This window comes from Dermacentor andersoni, chromosome 3, assembly GCF_023375885.2.
Source record: "Dermacentor andersoni chromosome 3, qqDerAnde1_hic_scaffold, whole genome shotgun sequence".
NCBI classification, from domain to species: domain Eukaryota; kingdom Metazoa; phylum Arthropoda; class Arachnida; order Ixodida; family Ixodidae; genus Dermacentor; species Dermacentor andersoni.
In genome coordinates, this window is record NC_092816.1 from 106355089 (window position 1) to 106372676 (window position 17588).

Below are 17588 nucleotides of genomic sequence, written 5' to 3' on the forward strand. Positions count from 1 at the left end.
TTCGGTTAGAACGCATTTGCCTTTGCTGTCAAAGTATTTCGAAACATGCGAGGATGAAAAGCGCGCAAGCAGCACCTGCACTGTGCCTGGTGGTTGCATGGAATTCCTTTCATGTTGACGCAGCCAGAAAAGCCGTCGCCGGGTTTTACCGAAGAAAAATGTGAGAATGCTGTGTGACGGATGCAGTTACCATCGTTTGCATATTTCGCTCCGCAAAAGGGTGCCAAAGGGCAAGAATACAACCACTTGTTGTAATCGTTGTGTAGGAACCGCGGCGCGCACGCACGCACGCACGCACGCACACGCACACACACACACACACACACACACACACACACACACACACACACACACACACACACACACACACACACACACACAAACAAGACATTTACAAATCCAGCGCTTGCCGTGCGCGTAATTAATGCTAACGCGGAAGGAAAAACCGCAGCAAGCAATCGGCGAGCTCCGCTGGGACATGCACCGAGACACCTATAATTGCCAATCCCAGAGGCCCTGTATTGCATCATTGTGGTTCCGCTTGCCAGCAATGATTTGATGCTACAGCGACAGATGACGCTGCAGTAGATCGGAGCAGTTCAGCACCCCAGGCCGTCATCGCAAAAAGAGCCGCGTTTACGCTTCCGGACGACACACTGCCCCATTCCAGTACACCATACAACCACCATACTCACGTTTCAGTAACGCCCCAGTCACGGTTGCCGATGGTTGCCTATGAGTATTAGATCTCGAAGGCTATGATTTTGAGCCTGCTTGCACCGAAAGTGATTGTGGTGCCAGAAGCACGTCATGGTTATTCATGGTCGTATGTTCTTTGCAGCCATTCTTGAGCATCTTTGTTTTTATAAAACTCGTATATCTATGTTATCTTTGTTACAGGAACAAGAAAACTATGAAGAAAGTAGGAAACCATATCAAAAATTTTTTACTGTGGGTAGTCAAAATAACCATTTACGTCGCTGCCGCCATAAGTTAGCCTTGTCGTGGCTAGTTAAGGCAACTTTGGCTACAGCTCTGGCCATTACTTCACAGATGCTGCACTGCTTCACAACAACCCCATAATCATCGACATCGCTTCACAAATAAAAAATGGCGTTCCCGAATGTGTTGGGTCATTCTTCGTTTCCTCAAATCGGCACAGATATGAATTTATTCGCTCCCCCTGACTTGAGTGACGTTGTTCCCGACTGGATGAGATCTGAACATTCAACAGGGGTGAGCGTCTCTCAGCCTATGTGATCGAGCGTGAGCGTATTTGCTTTCACGTGTGTTGGTTGCATGAGACGACCGGCGCTCGCAGTGACATGCAATTCTGTCAGAGCTTATCTCCCAAGCTCAGGCACCTTCTTTCTTTTTCTCGAACTTTTCTATAAGCGTGTTGTTTCTGCGTTTCAGACAACTGTTATTGCGGTGGAGTTTGATGGCGGCGTCGTGATCGGTGCGGATTCTCGGACGAGCACAGGGTACGGTTTCTCAATCATGCTTGTTTTGCTCTTGCTGTGTGATCGGTTAGACTAGACGTGTGTAAAAAGGTTTTTGTGTGTGTATGGTATATGTTGTAGCTTAAATTAATTTGCGTGACAAGTTGAGTAGTGCTGCCATATGTGTCGCAAAAACAAACCTTAGTGGCAACACAAACCGAGCGTAGTCGCGTTGATGTTGCTTTGCTTTTGCTCGTGAGCTTCAGCACTCGCCGAGGAGAGCTATCTCTCGAAAGGACGGAAGAAGTGTAGAAGGTAGAATTACTGCTTGGCTGCCGACTTCGCATTTTATTCGGATAGACTACTTATAGCAGCTACCACACAGGTCGCATAGTCTGAAGGCGGTTTGGTGTGCGTGACACTGCAGGAGCTACGCGCGGCAGAGCATGCTGGTCGCAATCGCTGGTCTTACTGCTTAAGTAGAATATGATAGAGGATTGGGCAAGCCTGTGTGTTAGCTTGCTTCATCATCATCTTCATCATCATCAGCTGCTTTGAATTTGCTGCAGCAGCACAGGGACCTCTTTCACAGAACACCAATTACTGTCGTCCTCGATCAGTCGAACCCACCCTATGCTTGTAAATTTTCTCGACCATATCACTCCATCTATCACTCGACTATTATGTGTCTGTTCCCTTGAGACCCACTCTGTTACTGTATCAGACAATCGGTTACATATTCATTGCATGACGTAACCTGCCGAACTCTACTACTCCATAATGTCTACTAGAATTTCACCTTTCTGCTTTTTATATCTATGCCACAGTGCCATCTTCCTGTCTCTTCATTTTTGGGCGCTCATTGCATGGTCCTTGGGTTGCTTTCGAACTTCTTTCTTGGCCCCTAATTTTTGGCCTTATGGGTTGGTACCAGGTGAATACATTGACTGCATATTTTCCATTGCAGTGATATCAATCAGCTCTCATGACTTCTGTTTGCCAACCCTCAATTGCCTATAAAAGTACTTTTGTCCTGATGTGGGTCCTTTTTTACCGATTAATTTTTATCTTTAAATGTTCCTTAGGCATGTCTTTAATCTAAATCGGTCTCTTGCAGTGCTTACGTGGCCAACCGTGTCTCTGACAAGCTGACACGTGTGACAGACCGAATCTACTGCTGCCGCTCGGGTTCCGCTGCAGACACACAGGCCATTGCGGACATAGTGACTTACCACCTCAGCTTCTACGAGTGAGTCACAATTCATTCTTCAGACTACATTGAGGCTTTGTTTACAGATGAAAACAGACAGCAACATTTGACTTGAATGCAGAATGAAGCTTGAATTATGCTTTAATCCTTTTCTTTTTTCGCTGTCCTCATGTCGTTTTAAAGGGACCCCGAAATGATTTTGACAGTATCATACAAACGTACTGAGTCATTAGGGTAGGTCCTTCTGATCATTAACGGAGACATTTAAGCACTTCGTGTAAAACATGTAATTCATTACAAGGTTTTAAAAATGTGCATAGCTACTGATCACAGCTGCGCTGCTCGAGTTTTCAGCCACCCCGTCACCATTTACATAGCGGGCACGTGCCACTTCAGTTGGGCGAGCTATCCAATTGGCTACCCATGTTGTGTTACTGATCATTTTTCCAATCAACTTTATGGTGAATAAATGTTGTTTGTAATAGTTGGAATGTTGGTTAATCTCTCTCTACAAAAGGAAAGTAACAGATAGAGAATACACGACAGTTTATCGCTACACTTAGGCACTTTCGGCATACAGCAAGTGTCGTCTGCATGTTTTACATGCTTCACATTGATGCAAGCTGTGCAGTCAAAGTTGGTCTCAAAGTTCCTTTTCATGAGGGCCATGAATCTTTCTAATCTCGTTGTGGGCTGCAAATCTAGCAATTGTAGACAGGTCAAGCTGCAACATCACTTCCCTCTGCAAGGCAACAGGTAAGCGGAGTCGCTGCAGTGCATTGGGCTGCTGATATCCGATATATGCTAGGATCTATGCGTTTGCGGCTGTCACTTCATGGTGGAAGATTACTACCTCAATAGAAAATTTTAGGTAAACGCAGGCAAACTGAGCGTTCTGCAAGATAGGCGGAGGCGCAAACATGAGTGGCCTGTAGGCCCCTCACATTTGGTCCTTTGTTTCAGGTCCTTCGTTTAACACAAGAAAATGAAGTCGAAAATATCATATCAGTACTCCTGTTTGCACAGCTTTAGCAATATGGTTTTTGAGCCATGCTTGAGTTTTGGAATGTTGTACAGCAGTTCGTTTTCTAATTTGAATAATAGTGACAATTCTATTCTCATGTCACAGCTTTTACAATCCCTGTGTGCATAATTACTGTATATACTCGTGTATAAGCTGCTCCCATGTATAATCCGCACCCCCCACTTCCGGATGCAAAAATTTGAAAAGAAAGATACCAAAACATGCCAGAAATGTGCCTAGTCCCAAAAAGTGCTACAAGATGGTGCCAGTTAGTTTTTCCCACTCACCACATGCCATTATCATCATCGTTGCCAGTCTGCCTAACAGACCGAGTGAAGGCTTGTCGAGCCGACTGCCGAACGGACTTGGCCGTGATTCCTGGTGGCTTGACAAATATGCTGCAACCGCTCAATTTTTTAAAGTCACGGGGATATCAAACGCCATGGACAGTGCAGGACGACCAGCTTTGGTAGCGCGCCGATGAGACGAGCTCGTCCGACAGTGGCGAGAGTACCGATGAGCTGAGCTTGTTTGAGAGTGATTAGCTTGAAAGTGGCAATAAATAGTGAAATAAAATGTTGGTATCTGTCACCACTTTTTTGATTATCCAACCCAGTAGTCACAGTGCACTACAGTGTGTTAATATGTAGCACTGCACTGCACTACTGCAAGTAGTACAAACCTGTCGTTGAAGGCATTTTGGGAATGAAGAAGCATGTTTCGGAGCAGGACTTGAGGCGGGGTAAATAGTCAGTACAGCGCCAGGCTTATGCACATAGTCATTGTGGAAGATTGGACTGCGCTAAGCACGGTGAGTTTTGTTTATAGCAGGCATGCTCTAAATGAAGCAAGAAAATCTGGCTGCTCTTCAGTGAGGTCCACTTCTGCAGCTTATTGACGCCAATGGTAGTGAATGAGCACACTAGGCAAGCTGGTGGTCACTAAGAAATACCGTATTTACACGAATGTAAGTCGACTCGAATGTAAGTATCAACGATATCACGAGACAGGAAAAAAAAAGGAGAGCATGCCTGAGGGCGCATTCGATAACAAAAATTTATTAGTAGCCGACATGGTCACTGGACTACTCGTTTTCACTAGTGCCGTCATCGTCGCTACGGTCCCACAGCACGTTGTCGTCCAGCGAAATTTCACATTTGGCAAACGACCGCACCACAACATCTTGTGGAACAGCAGCCCAGGCCGAATGCACCCAACCACACGCAGCCGTCAGGGAGGCTCTTTTGGCAGGTCCGGTCGGCATAATTTCGCGGTCTTCTGCCGCCAGCCACTCGTTGTACTCATGGCGGAGAAGGTCCTTAAAAGGCGAAGATGCGGGCTTGTTTCATGACCATGCCGCACTTCAGTGCCAGGGACCGATCACGCAGTTTAACGACGTACGCCGCAAGCTTAGCCTACAGCTCTGGAAAGCGTCCAGACTTCGGCATGTGGGAAATTCCTCACTTTCCGGCACAGGTGAAAATTTCGCTTCGCTGCAGGCGCCACTCGCACCACCCGTTCAGAAAGATCGAACTTGCGGCCCGCTGCACAGTGATTTGTTTCTTAAGCATAAAGGATGGCAGCCCTCTTGAACGCTGCTGTGAACCAGTGCCAAATGATTAGTGGGCCTGGAGCACTCATGACGACTGAGGAGCATAGAAGTAGCACATGCAAGGCGCAGAAGACCTTTTTTTTTTTTTGAAAGAAAGGGCCCAATGTAGAAGAAATATGCTAAAGTAAAGCTCTTGCTTGGGCTAGTTGGTTCATGCTTGAAGTAGTAAAGACAAGGCGCAGAAGACTTCAAGCATGAACCAACTAGCCCAAGCAAGAGTTTTACTTAAGTAGCACATAGCCTGCAGTCAAGTGGAACGCGTCAAACCAGTGCCTTTTGTCAAACTATAGAGAAAGGTAAGCGCAACAGGGAAAGAGAAACCCGCGAGCGGTGTCTGCTCCTCTATGAACTACCGATACTCCCCGCAAGCGCAGCCGTTCTGAGGGTGCCGCCGCGCATAGAACAGCGACGCTTCCATCAACTATCGACACCCCCCCATGAGTGCTGTGTCAATGCCTCCTTTACTAGATGCCTGCCGCGTTGTCCGGTAAACTCGGTCCCGTGTCCTCTCCCTTTTCTCGTCTCCGTGAAAAGGCAACGAGCGCCTCTCATGGCGAATGCCTGCAACTTAGATCACGTGCTTCGGCCTCTGAGATTACCATGGCATCTGTTACCGTCTCAAAGGCCTGCGATAACGCTCGCTAACAGACGCCTGCGCATATAACGCGCCGGCGGAAGCATTCAGGCGCCGCTGCCACATCCGCCGGAAGTTGAAAAGGCAACGAGCACCACCTCACAGAATTTACGCTGAACTAAGGGAACCACCGCTACAATGGGAAAGCGAGCAACGCGGCGGGCATATAGTAAAGGAAGCATTGGTTGTGTGCACTGTAAAACTCTCAAAAATGTGGAAAAATTCTTCCGAAAAGCGAACAAACACGTGGGATAGCGAACAGCTACGGGTAGGGCCATAGAGCAAACATAAAATTGTAACTACCTTGTAGCTCCCGTTCTTTTCACTTTTTTGGCCGTGCCATGTTTTGGTTTCGATTGTAAGTCAACCACCCCACTTCAGATTTTCAAATTTAAAAAAAGTGGTCGACTTACAATCGTGTAAATACGGTAGTATAGGCCTAGGTCGCTGGCAGTCGGATCTAGGACCGACGGCCTTTGTAATCTGTCTGCAGCTCCTAATAAAGTGCCTATATTCATCAACATCTGCACAATTATGGCATTTATAAGTGACAATGCAATTCATTTTCCCAACACCATTGGTAATAATGAAAAAACATGCTAACCAGGTGAGCCGCTTCACATAGATGATTGCTACGTGGGCTGCACTGATCACTTGCAAGTCGAAATCGCGCCAACGATTTTATTTTACGCAATGTTTTATAACACGCACACTTTTTGAGGTCACTTTATTTTATAAGTTATTTCAGGCCAGAAACAAATCGTAGCCGATTTTTGTGCCGCCGTCAATGGCGAAAGAGGCCAGCATTGCCTGCAGCTGTCTGACTGATGCGGCAGTTGTGTGACCTGGTGCGGCCACATCCAGCGAGTTGGTCACGCATGTGGCATGCAATCCAACACCGCATGCTGTTGGAACCTGTTCCCCTTATCGTGGAAAAAATTATGCATCACTCTGCCCATTCCTGAATGTGTTAGGCACAAGTCAACGACGTTAGTATACATGCGGCATTGTACTGTATTTGCACTTCATTGGTAGTCAGTGCAGCACAGCCAAGCACATAGTGATAGTGCTGGAAATCTTCCAGTGGACATGACAAAACTGTTGCAGAAACAGGGAGAGCATCCCAGTATGAGCAACAACTGAGAAGAGCACATGCAAGAAGCATGGTAGCCAATGCAAACTCGTGATGTAGCGTTGTCTCGGTTGTTTACAGACCCAGTGTATTGATATCAATGTTGCGAGGTGCTGCGCAGTTGGCTCCGCGCATGTACCTTAAAATTTATGTTCTTAAGTCACATTTGCCCATTATATTTCGTTGCACATGTGTGTGTGTCCCATAACTTGATCTCACAAGTTATCTCGACTTCAAGATGTTGTGTCAGTACTCCTTCAACCTCTAAAGCACACAGGCCTCTTCATGCAGAATGCATCATGCTCAACAGACTCCTTGATTTACTTGGTTTGATTTGGCCATTGCGCATGTGCCATTGTGACAAAATGTTTAGAATACTCAAGTATCGATATATATATCTTTCGTACCTTTCTGTGCACTTTGGGGTCTCAAACATGCTCTTTGGATAAAGAAATGAGAACATAATAGTGCAATCAAAACACTTTTTATTGTACCTCTTATGCAGCAATGCCAGCTAGTTGAATTACAGCAAATGGAACATGCCGACATGCACTCATTAATCAAGTCTGACTCACTGCAACAGGATATTGAGTAAATGTTTGCCCCATGTTATACACCAATGCCTAATCGTTAGCATGTGCAGTCACGCGAATGACAGCATGTTTGAACGATCGTGTTTGTCCATCCCAGTGCCCTGCTCCAAAGCCTCTCACGGGACAGTCTCATGAAGCATGTCAGATGGCCACGTGTGACCCAGACCCTAAGCCAAAGAATAGAAGGCTCGTTCCCTTTGCGCCCGAGTATCCACACCACCAAGTAGCACTAGCAACAGAATGCTAGCGGCATCTCTTGTACTGCTGCACAGCTACCGACTACTGGCGGCACACAGCTACACCGAGAAGCCAGATTACAGGAGACATGAGAGCCATTCGGATAAAACAACATCAGGGGACGCATGACAGTCGAGCATCCCCACATTCCCCCAACCCTAAATTGCATACATACTCCGGCAAAACATGATACACTAACACAATGTGTGCATCCCAATAACACAATGTGTTATTATTGTGTTATGTTACATCACACAACACAATGTGTGGGCAGGTTGTGAGCCGACAGAGGTGGACCAGACCTGCCGCACGCATCCCCATTGCTTGGGGTGGCTCAATCATTGTCCGGCGCAGCAGGTGGCAGTGCAGACGATGTGCAGATGGCAGCAAGCCAGGGATGACTCCGCTCACACTGCCTACACTCCACAAACACTGAAACAAGGGAGGGCAATTCTGCATGCACATCATCCATGTGGTACAATGTTCAATTAAACTAGCAAAATATTGAGCGGCTACTTCTCGTGAACAAAGCTTGCTTTCTTTAGCTGAACTAGTAAATTCAAATTATGCAAGGCTAACAGAATGAGCAAAGCAAAGGGTGACACCTCAATGCCACAGTTCACCTAGTTGTGTCGCTCCACATGCGAATTGAAGCTCAGAAAAGCCTCTTGCTTAATGAGTCACTACTTGACAACGACCTGCATCCAGAAATAACGCCCAAAATGGATGTAAAACAGGCATCTCTAAGAAGACGTCAGCTTTGTGAGGTGGCCCTACCCCATTGTCTGCACACGGCATTTGAGCAGACGGCACCCAGTGTCCCAACCAGTGTCAGGTTGCAATTCTAGATGGCCCATAGTGGCATCCGTGGCCTGCGATCAACCGGCTTCCAGATTCAAAAAGATAGAAGAAGCTATTTACATAAAAAACTCAGACCACCCACGAGACTTCCTTGCTTACTCACTTCAAGCTTGCCAATGCTCTCCGGGTGCTAGGCCTCGCTCTCTCAGAATGCAGACCATGTGGCTCCTGTAACGACCAATATTGACACACATGTACTTGTTTATCTTTATCGGGTGACCACGTTTCACCGCCTAACAAATGTTATTGCACAGCGCAGGATGCGCCTGCATGTATCGGAAGTTTCTGGAATGTTATCGATGGTTCCATCTACTGTCTGTCACGGAACCTTGTGTAATATGATTGCATGTATATGCGATGTGAATAGTGTAGAACTTTGTGGAAGACACGTGGGTCCCAGCACTTACTCTGGAACATTCGACGACTGATGTATAAAAGCCTACGTGCTTGAACCACAGATCAGATTTTAGACGATCGCTGAGTGTGTTCGCCGCTATCGTTGTTCTTTGAGTGTAGCCTGCTTTTGAGGGCACAAGTTTGCCCAATAAAACGCTAGTTTCGTTAATCACAATTTTGCTGCCTTCTTCACTGTCACTACTACGTGACAATATCTTCCTAGAACTGTGGAGAAGGCTTAGCATAACGACAAGTTCAAACGTGCTACAGCAACCATCGCCTCACTCCCAAAAAAGCGTGCCACCAATGGTAGCGATCAACGTCCATGGGAGGCCTATGTATCGGTTTAAACAGAAGTTTTTTTCGAACCGAGCAAAACCGTCAAAACTATCATCTGATGCCCCAAGAGCTCCACATTTAGCAGCAATTGTTGGGTCTCAAATGTGCTTTTGGGACAAAGTAACGACAGCACAGTAGCACAAACAATCAAAAGGGTATCTATTATGCTTTTTATACACAAATTGCAGATAGCCTTACAACCAATGGAACATTGCAACGGGTGCTGACGAATCGAGGAAGTCCGACTCACTTGAACAGGATATCAAGCGAGTATGTTCACCCCATGCCAGACACCACTGCCTAATGATTCGCGTGTACAGTCACACGAATCGTGGCATGTTTAAACAATTGTGTTTGTCCATCTCGGTGCCCCGCTCCGAAACCTTTCGCTGGGCAGTTCCATGAAGCGTGTCAGCAAGCATGCGACAGCAAGCTAAGGAGGAGAATGGTCGTTCCCTATGCGCCTGAGTATTCATGCCACCAGTTATCAGAACACTAGTGCCATCTCTCGTATGGCTATGCAACTATGTACCGACTACTGGCGGCAAACGTGCAGCATGAAGAAGCCGAATTCAAGGAGACATGGGAGCCATGCAGAGAAAACATCATGGGGTGCAAGTGAGTGGAGCGTCCCCGCAGCACACATCTGTCATTGCCAATTTTCCCTCAGCAAGCATCACGCATCGCCATGAGACATATCCCTCTGTGCATCCACCAGATTCGGTCTTTGCATTTCGGCATATCTTGTAAATGGTGTAGTGCATAAATATAAATATAGAATTGGCATGAAGTTACATGTTGCATAGGATGAAAATAAACAAAATAGTGTGCATCTTCATTAGTTATATAGTGTTCATTTACCACTTCACTAAAGCTTCATTTCAAATACATGTGTATTGGTTCTGCACATTTTTTTTTTCTAGTATCGTATCCTTGTGTTGGCTTTCTAACAATAATGTTCATGGTTTTGCTTAACAATTTGGTGCACTGGCTTTCCAATGCTACAGGATGGAAACTGGCCAACCAGCCAAGGTGGAGACGGCCGCCAACATTTTCCGGGAGCTTTGCTACAACTATCGTGATCAGCTGGTGGCTGGGATAATCTGCGCGGGTTGGGACCGTCAGAATGGTGGCCAGGTAAGAAGCTTATTGGTGTATTTGTCAAGGATTGATGGTGAGCTAGTCGCACTCTCCGAACCGGAGGGGATGGGGCGACAACAAACCCACCCCGCGTGCGTTTACTGATGGTTCGACTGCTGACCGGCGATAAGGTCCACGCCTGATCGACCGTGAACCAGAGGCATGAGACGGAGGGCGATGTGCAACACACACATTCAATTTAATAAAACAAAATCATGCGCGAGACATAATGAAAGGAAAAGAACATACAACTACAGGTAGTGGGTCCTAGCTCGCGGAAGGCGTGCGGGTCACACAACACACGCCCTGACGCCACTCGCGCGACACTAAGCCCACCACGTGGGAACCATTAACACTCGCGAAATAACAAAAAATACGCGACAAAAGTGAAAAATACACGTGACAATAAACGCGGCAAACCCTACACTAACAGAACATACAATAATTAACACGCGATGGATAAATAAATGAAAGATGAAACGCGATTAAAAAAATACAGTCCGGCGGAAAGTTCTGAGAGATGTTGAACACGTGGCGTGGGCTTATCTGCGGAGTGTCGAGTAGGGCATGCCTGACCCCAGTAAATGTGTCTAACACACATCATCTCCCACTGAAAATGCCTATTTTCGGCCTGCCTCAGGAACATCTTAATTTAGGAAATGGTAGCTCACAATGAATTATTACAGTATTTGCCCGATCCTAATTCATCTTTTTTTCTTTTTCAAGAAAATTCGGCAAAAGCTTTCTTGCACAGTGTAAGCCGATCTGAAACCAACCAAAACAGCATTAGTAAGGCCTTATTGGCACCTGTAGGGGTGAGCACTAAGGTATATATTGCACTAAGCTATATCTTGTCTCTCTGTACGTCCAGGTATACATGGTTCCACTGGGAGGCATGCTGTTGCGTCAGCCTGTGGCAATGGGTGGCTCAGGCAGCACCTATGTGTATGGCTACGTCGATGCCAACTACAAGCCTGGCATGACCAAGGAAGAGTGCGTCAAGTTTGTCACAAACAGTAAGTTTGCTGAGCATACAGAGACGTGCGTTTTTCCCTTAATAGAGAGGTTTAGAATAGGGGCCCCAAACATTTGGGGCACCAGAAAAATAGTGTCGAAGCTGCTGCGTATGCGCGAGACACAAACTGTATGTGGGCTTTGCATCGGGCAAGCTATTTCACTGATTTAGAGGGAGCCCCAAAAGCTGCCGCAAAAGATTTGCATAAACAAACATGGCGGCACCCATCGAAGCAACGTCTCTAATCTAGCACCAAACTGGGCTCGATTTGTGGTACTGCATGAAGTTCGCAAGCTAGAAGTGACTGCAGTTATTGCTTTCTCTCAACTAGCGTGCGTTATGAAGATTAATTCATTAGATGCTACTGATTCGGAATTCGATTGTGGATTTCATGGCTCAAAAGCCTAACACGACTTAGCTTGGCTGGTGAAGGCACGTAAAGTTTGTTACTCAAAACTAAGTGCAACTAATTGTTTGCTGCTAAAGAATAACGTCTAAATTGTAATTAAATGCTAAAACATGAAAGTCATAATTACTATTATAAAATGGTATATTTTATTTAATTATTTCTAATAGCTTTTCTTTGACGCCGTAGTGGTGCTGTCAGTGCAAGACGCTATCCGCAAATGCAAAGCCCTATTCTAAAACTCTTCACTCCTGCATGCCTCACCGCTAACACCCGCAAAGCTCTTTGGGGCCCCAAACTATTGGGGCCCCTATTCTAAAGTTCTCGATGTAAAAAAAGAATCACTTTCGCTGCTGCTTGTGCTTGCTTGAATTTTCAGCAAATTGCATGTTATGGTCCGAATAGTTCAGTATGAGAATGTGCACTGTTACATGCCTGATTGGTCAAAATAAAAACATCTCAGTGCCCTTCCACTCTATGAAGTAGGATGACCAGCGAAGCTGTGTATGTGGGGCCCTTAATGGCGAACTGCACCTCCGCCACGGGTCGGCCCGGAATTGCACCATCTTCGGGATCGGTCCACATATGGGGAATGCTTAATGCCGGCTTCACCTTCGCCGCGAGTCGGCCCGGCATCGCGCTATCTTCGGGATTGGCCCGCGTACAGGGAGTGCTTAACGCCTGCTTCACCTCTGCCGAGGGTTGGCACGGCATGGCACTATCTTCGGGATGGGCCCACGTATGGGGAGTGCTTAACGCCTGCTTCACCTCCGCCATGGGTCGGCCCGGCATTGCACTATCTTCGGGGTCAGCCTGCGTACAGGGAGTGCTTAACGCCTGCTTCACCTCCGCCAAGGGTTGGCCCGGCATGGCACTATCTTCGGGATCGGCCCAAGTATGGGGAGTGCTTAACGCCTGCTTCACCTCTGCCGGGGGTCGACGGGCATGGCACTATCTTCGGGGTCGGCACACGTATGGGGAGTGCTTAACGCCTGCTTCACCTCCGCCGAGGGTCGGCCTGGCATGGCAATATCTTTGCGATCGGCCCAAGTATGGGGAGTTTTTTGCTTACAACACGAAAATTTTTTTGGAGGGTAAAGTATACAGCTTCGCTGTAAAAAGTGCGAATGACTGTTGCAAAGAAACCCACAATCATTCGACATTGCAGTGCAGTTGACTTCTGTGCTGTTGTCAATAGTTGGATATTTGGTGCATGCTTTGGCCATACTTTTGTGTACATGTAGTGACAGCATGACAATAGTCGCAATACATACTGACCAGGGCAGAGATAATGCAGCGATTTCATTCCGATACTTCTCTTTATGCACTTTGTCAGTGGTCTGAAAGGCGATCCACTCCCATTATCAGCATAACTGGCCAGATGTGAACGGTGGATGATAATAAATATATAGAATCCTTATACTAATTCTGGTCGAACGCAACCATTTGTATGCATAGCACTGCATCGGCAAACTTAGGCTATATTCTGAAACAATCGCTTTCGCAGATAATTTCACTTTCACAAGATTTGGCGACTAGTAATGAATGCGTCGTCGGGCTACTGCATTCCTGGCTTCTGGCACTGATAAAATGGTGGACGTTGTGCATAGTATGTTGTCACTTGTAGGTGCCACTGCATCTGGGCTTTAGTCACAAGAAATTATTTCAAAATATGATGGATTACGATGTCTTTTTTGTGGCCACTCATCAAATAAAACTTATTTTTTGGTGAATCCATATTTAAGAGTCTGGAGTATTCAGACCCTATCGAGTCTAAGTTATCAGTCCGCGATTGTATGTTAGCATAGTGGCAAACTTCTCACGACAGTTTGCTGCCTGTGACTACGTTGGTCAGCAGCGAATGTTCATCATGGCTGCACAGTCATGTCTGTTAGGCCTAACCAGCACTGCTTCGCCAGATGGCAGTCGAGTTAGCTTTGCACCTAGTCAACACATATTTATTCGGAATACCCATACGGCTCTCATAAAGCTGAAAAACCACCCTGCCAATGAAAGTAAGAAAGTTGGAAACAACCTGAAAAATTCAAGGGCACTTAAGTATTCCTAAATAGATGAATGCGAAAGCATTGTGACATCTTTTTGATTATGCCTCAACCTCGTTCGTGTACTTGCGTGGTTGTCCAAATAAGCCGGGCACAGCTAGCGACTGAGAAGTCGAAGTGAAAAGTTTGTCCATCGGAGCGCACAACAGAAGTCATTGAAATCACTTGCACCGACTGGCAGCACCATGACACAGGGCGCTATATATAGACTAGCCACACAGTTGCTGCTTCCTGGCAACTGCAGCTTATGCAGCCGTAATTTTTACCGGGAAACGCTTGCAGCGAACAGAATGCGCAATGGCCAGCTTACTGGTTATTTTTCTTTCTGTCCCCCGCAATGACGCTGCCATGGATGAGCGGAGGTATGCACCACCTGGTGGTGCTCCAAGGAACCCAGCAGCCCAAGCGGCTCGTACCTCCCTTTGATTGGCTGTGACCACGACTTTTTGCAGCATCTCCAGCCATGCCGCCAGATTTTCCACTTCATGAGCCATATAAATGCTAACTTCCTTTGCAGCTGCCACATCTCTGACATCGTGCGTGCAAATCATGTCTCATTCGTTGTTATACATTCGTTCTATAAAAAACATTGAAGGATCGTGGGGATGTTCTAATAATCAAGCAAGTCCAAAAATTTGGTTGTTGACTGTAATGAAATTCATCTTTAGATTGTCTTGGCTTTGAGCCATGTAAATGGCAATGCACTTTGCTCACCAAAATTGAGGCTGTCGATAGTTCATGTTTTGATATCTATATTTGTTTGTTTGAAACACTTAAAAATTCTGAATACCGAAATTCGAGTAAAAGCAATTACGAAATAAAATAATACAGTCGAACCTCATTATAACAAATCTGAAGAAAGAGCGAAAATTACTTCTTTGCTTCCATCAATGCACTTTTCTATAGTATATGCTCAATGGTGTGCACAACTTTAAACATGCAAAAAGACAGCTTTGCAGCCTTCTGAACCACTATGCGGCCACGTATGAGATTAAATTTTAATAAAACTATGGCAAAAGAATATTCAGCCTGTGCAACGACTTCTTAGTGCCTGACGCAATGGCCTTTACAATAGTGGCCTTCTGTTCTTATGTGATGGTCTTTCGCTTCTGCTTTCCACCTGGCTTGTTCATATAGGCTGTGTTCCAGTACTCGCTGTACTTTGTGTGCTTTTCTCAACTTTTTCTTGTCGCCGTTAGGTGGCGTCGCATTGCAGTAGCATCTTCCATACGTCTTCCAGACAGTTCGAAATATGTTCCGTTACATGACCTCAAAGCTGTCTCCTTAACTGTTTACGTAGACTGTCTTCGATGCTTTACAGCACATAAGCTGGGTGAGTCATTGCGACGGGCTGAAAAAACAAGTGCTGTTTCATTCCAATATCAAAAGTTTGTGAAGTTTCACATGTGCAGTGTCGGCTCGTTGTGTGTCAAGTGTCACGTAACATGTTCGCAATATTGAAGTTTTCCGCAGCTCAGAATCGGAACACCCCCGTTGTCTTGAAATCAGCAAAACAGCAGTGGACACTGCCAAGGGGGGTACCACCTGTGAGGGAGATAGCAAATTTCTCTTTCAATTGCAGTCATGCTTGCATTTGGCTTGTCTGTTTTCAGCGATTGCCCTGGCCATTGCTCGTGATGGCAGCAGTGGAGGTGTCGTACGGCTAGGAGTGATCACCAAGGACGGAGTGGAGCGCATGGTTCTCACAGGAGAGGAGATTCCGCAGTTTTACCAGGGATGAGCTACCCCTTTTCTTTGTATCTGCTGCTCTCGTGGAGTTCAATAAACCTGTTGTGCTGGCCATTGTCTAACTCCTGAGCGAGCATTCTCGCAGGCTTAAAATTGCTGCTTCAGAGTCACTCCTCGTCTTCACACCTACACTCACGAATAGCCTGGCCATTGAATAAGAGTAATCCCAAAATAAAGATTTCTTTTTCCCAGACAATTTGCATGACCAGAGGCTTTGTGTATGTGCAGACTTCACTTCTGTATTATTGTGTTAGGTAACGTGCAAATCCTATGGACAGCTGTCAATGTCCTGTGGTGTGCTTTACAACTACCGTACAGACTCGTGTAAGGTCCACACTTCCTTTTCACAATTTTGACAAGGAGCGGCCCTTACACGGAACCGAACCTTTTAGTCAGAATGGTGTCGGCGCAGCAGGTGACTTGTGCACAACCCGGATCCAGTGCATCAGAGGTCAACGCGGAGCTAGTAGTGGCATGCGGAAGTACGCAGCATGAAAAAATTTACCAACTTGTGCGTGGCATCGGGGCACTGAATGCGATTGCTTCTCCTGGAAATTTTTTTCTCTCCAAATTTTGGGCTGACAAGTTAGGGGTGTGTCCCTTACATGAGTCTATACAGAACACAAATCCTGTGTATGGAGCACTGGCGACAAGACTACATCAGTGCAGACCCAGCCATCATGAGCAGTAATGTTGAGATAATCTGTCAACCTCAACTAGCAAACTTGTGCATTTGCTTACCTCGGAAAACAGATCTGCAGACAGGATCAGCTTTCACCTCGCTTTAGCTGCATAACAGCTTGTGCTTCCTGACTGCATGGATAATTTCATTGATATATATTTTAATATATATTTTATGGGACCATGGGAATACATTTAAACGAACAAGATGAATAGTGCCAGTGTTGTGGTACATTCGGCTGGTCCCTACTGCGCTCCAACTCTAATCGCAACACTGCGGAGCGTGCTGTTGCGGTCAGTTGGTGTGTGGTAAGCGAGGGAACTACCGTATTTACTCGATTCTAACGCGCACCTGTTTTTCGCAACCAAAAAAAGGAGAAAAAGCTCTTGATTGTATTGCGCACCCGTTTGCTGTGACCTAAAAAAAAAAAAAGAGTCATTTAGAGTACCGTGCACCTCATTCTTTCGTACAAAAATACAACTTTCTTTCATTTGGAAAAAAACAGATTTACTCCCAGTGCCACTAAATTTGCGATAAATTAAAGAAGTTGCAGTTTCGCCCAAACGGCGAAGCATCGATTACGACAGCAATTAGTGGACAGCTATACGAAAAGTAAGGATAGTAGCTTTATCGGCCGTATGAACTTTTAAACATTCGCTTACTAGCTAAATTAACAAGCTTGGTGTCATGCGCACATAAGCAAACATGAATACGTCTCACTCAATGACCGCGGAAACTTTTTATCAAAACGCTGGAGCGAGCAAATGCCGTAGCAGGAGCGAGGGAATTGACCTTTGTGCAGCCTCTCGCTTCAATGTGAACTAAGCCACGAGAATACAGCATGGTGCTCCTAGATGCGTAGGCTTTTGTCTCCGTCGCAGATCGCTTTCAAGATAGGGGCCGTGTGGCCGCGCCGTACTTAGCAGCCGCCGGTGTAGAATGCCTCTCCTGTTTGCGCCAGTCCCACATGCAAGTTTCGAGAACTCCGAATGCCCGTGATGCGGCCCTATTTCCGTCCGTCTCCGTACATGTGATAGCTTTCCTTTTAATTGC

At 46.2% G+C, this 17588-nt stretch overlaps 1 protein-coding gene across 1 annotated transcript; it reads left to right on the forward strand.

Moving 5' to 3' along the window:
- The first annotated feature begins 1085 nt into the window (after positions 1-1085).
- Positions 1086-15905, forward strand: Prosbeta1 (proteasome beta1 subunit). Its single transcript, XM_050186831.3, has 6 exons — positions 1086-1236; positions 1417-1484; positions 2560-2691; positions 10488-10617; positions 11492-11636; positions 15718-15905. The coding sequence occupies exons 1-6, from the start codon at positions 1111-1113 to the stop codon at positions 15843-15845; spliced, it is 729 nt and encodes a 242-aa protein (XP_050042788.1). The 5' UTR covers positions 1086-1110; the 3' UTR covers positions 15846-15905.
- Positions 15906-17588: the final 1683 nt, after the last annotated feature.

Coding starts and splice junctions, on each gene's coding strand:
- Prosbeta1 (XM_050186831.3), top strand. CDS start 1,111: ATGGCGTTCCCGAATGTGTTGGGTCATTCTTCGTTTCCTCAAATCGGC. Junction 1,237..1,416: donor GATCTGAACATTCAACAGGG/GTGAGCGTCTCT, acceptor TCTGCGTTTCAG/ACAACTGTTATTGCGGTGGA. Junction 1,485..2,559: donor GATTCTCGGACGAGCACAGG/GTACGGTTTCTC, acceptor GGTCTCTTGCAG/TGCTTACGTGGCCAACCGTG.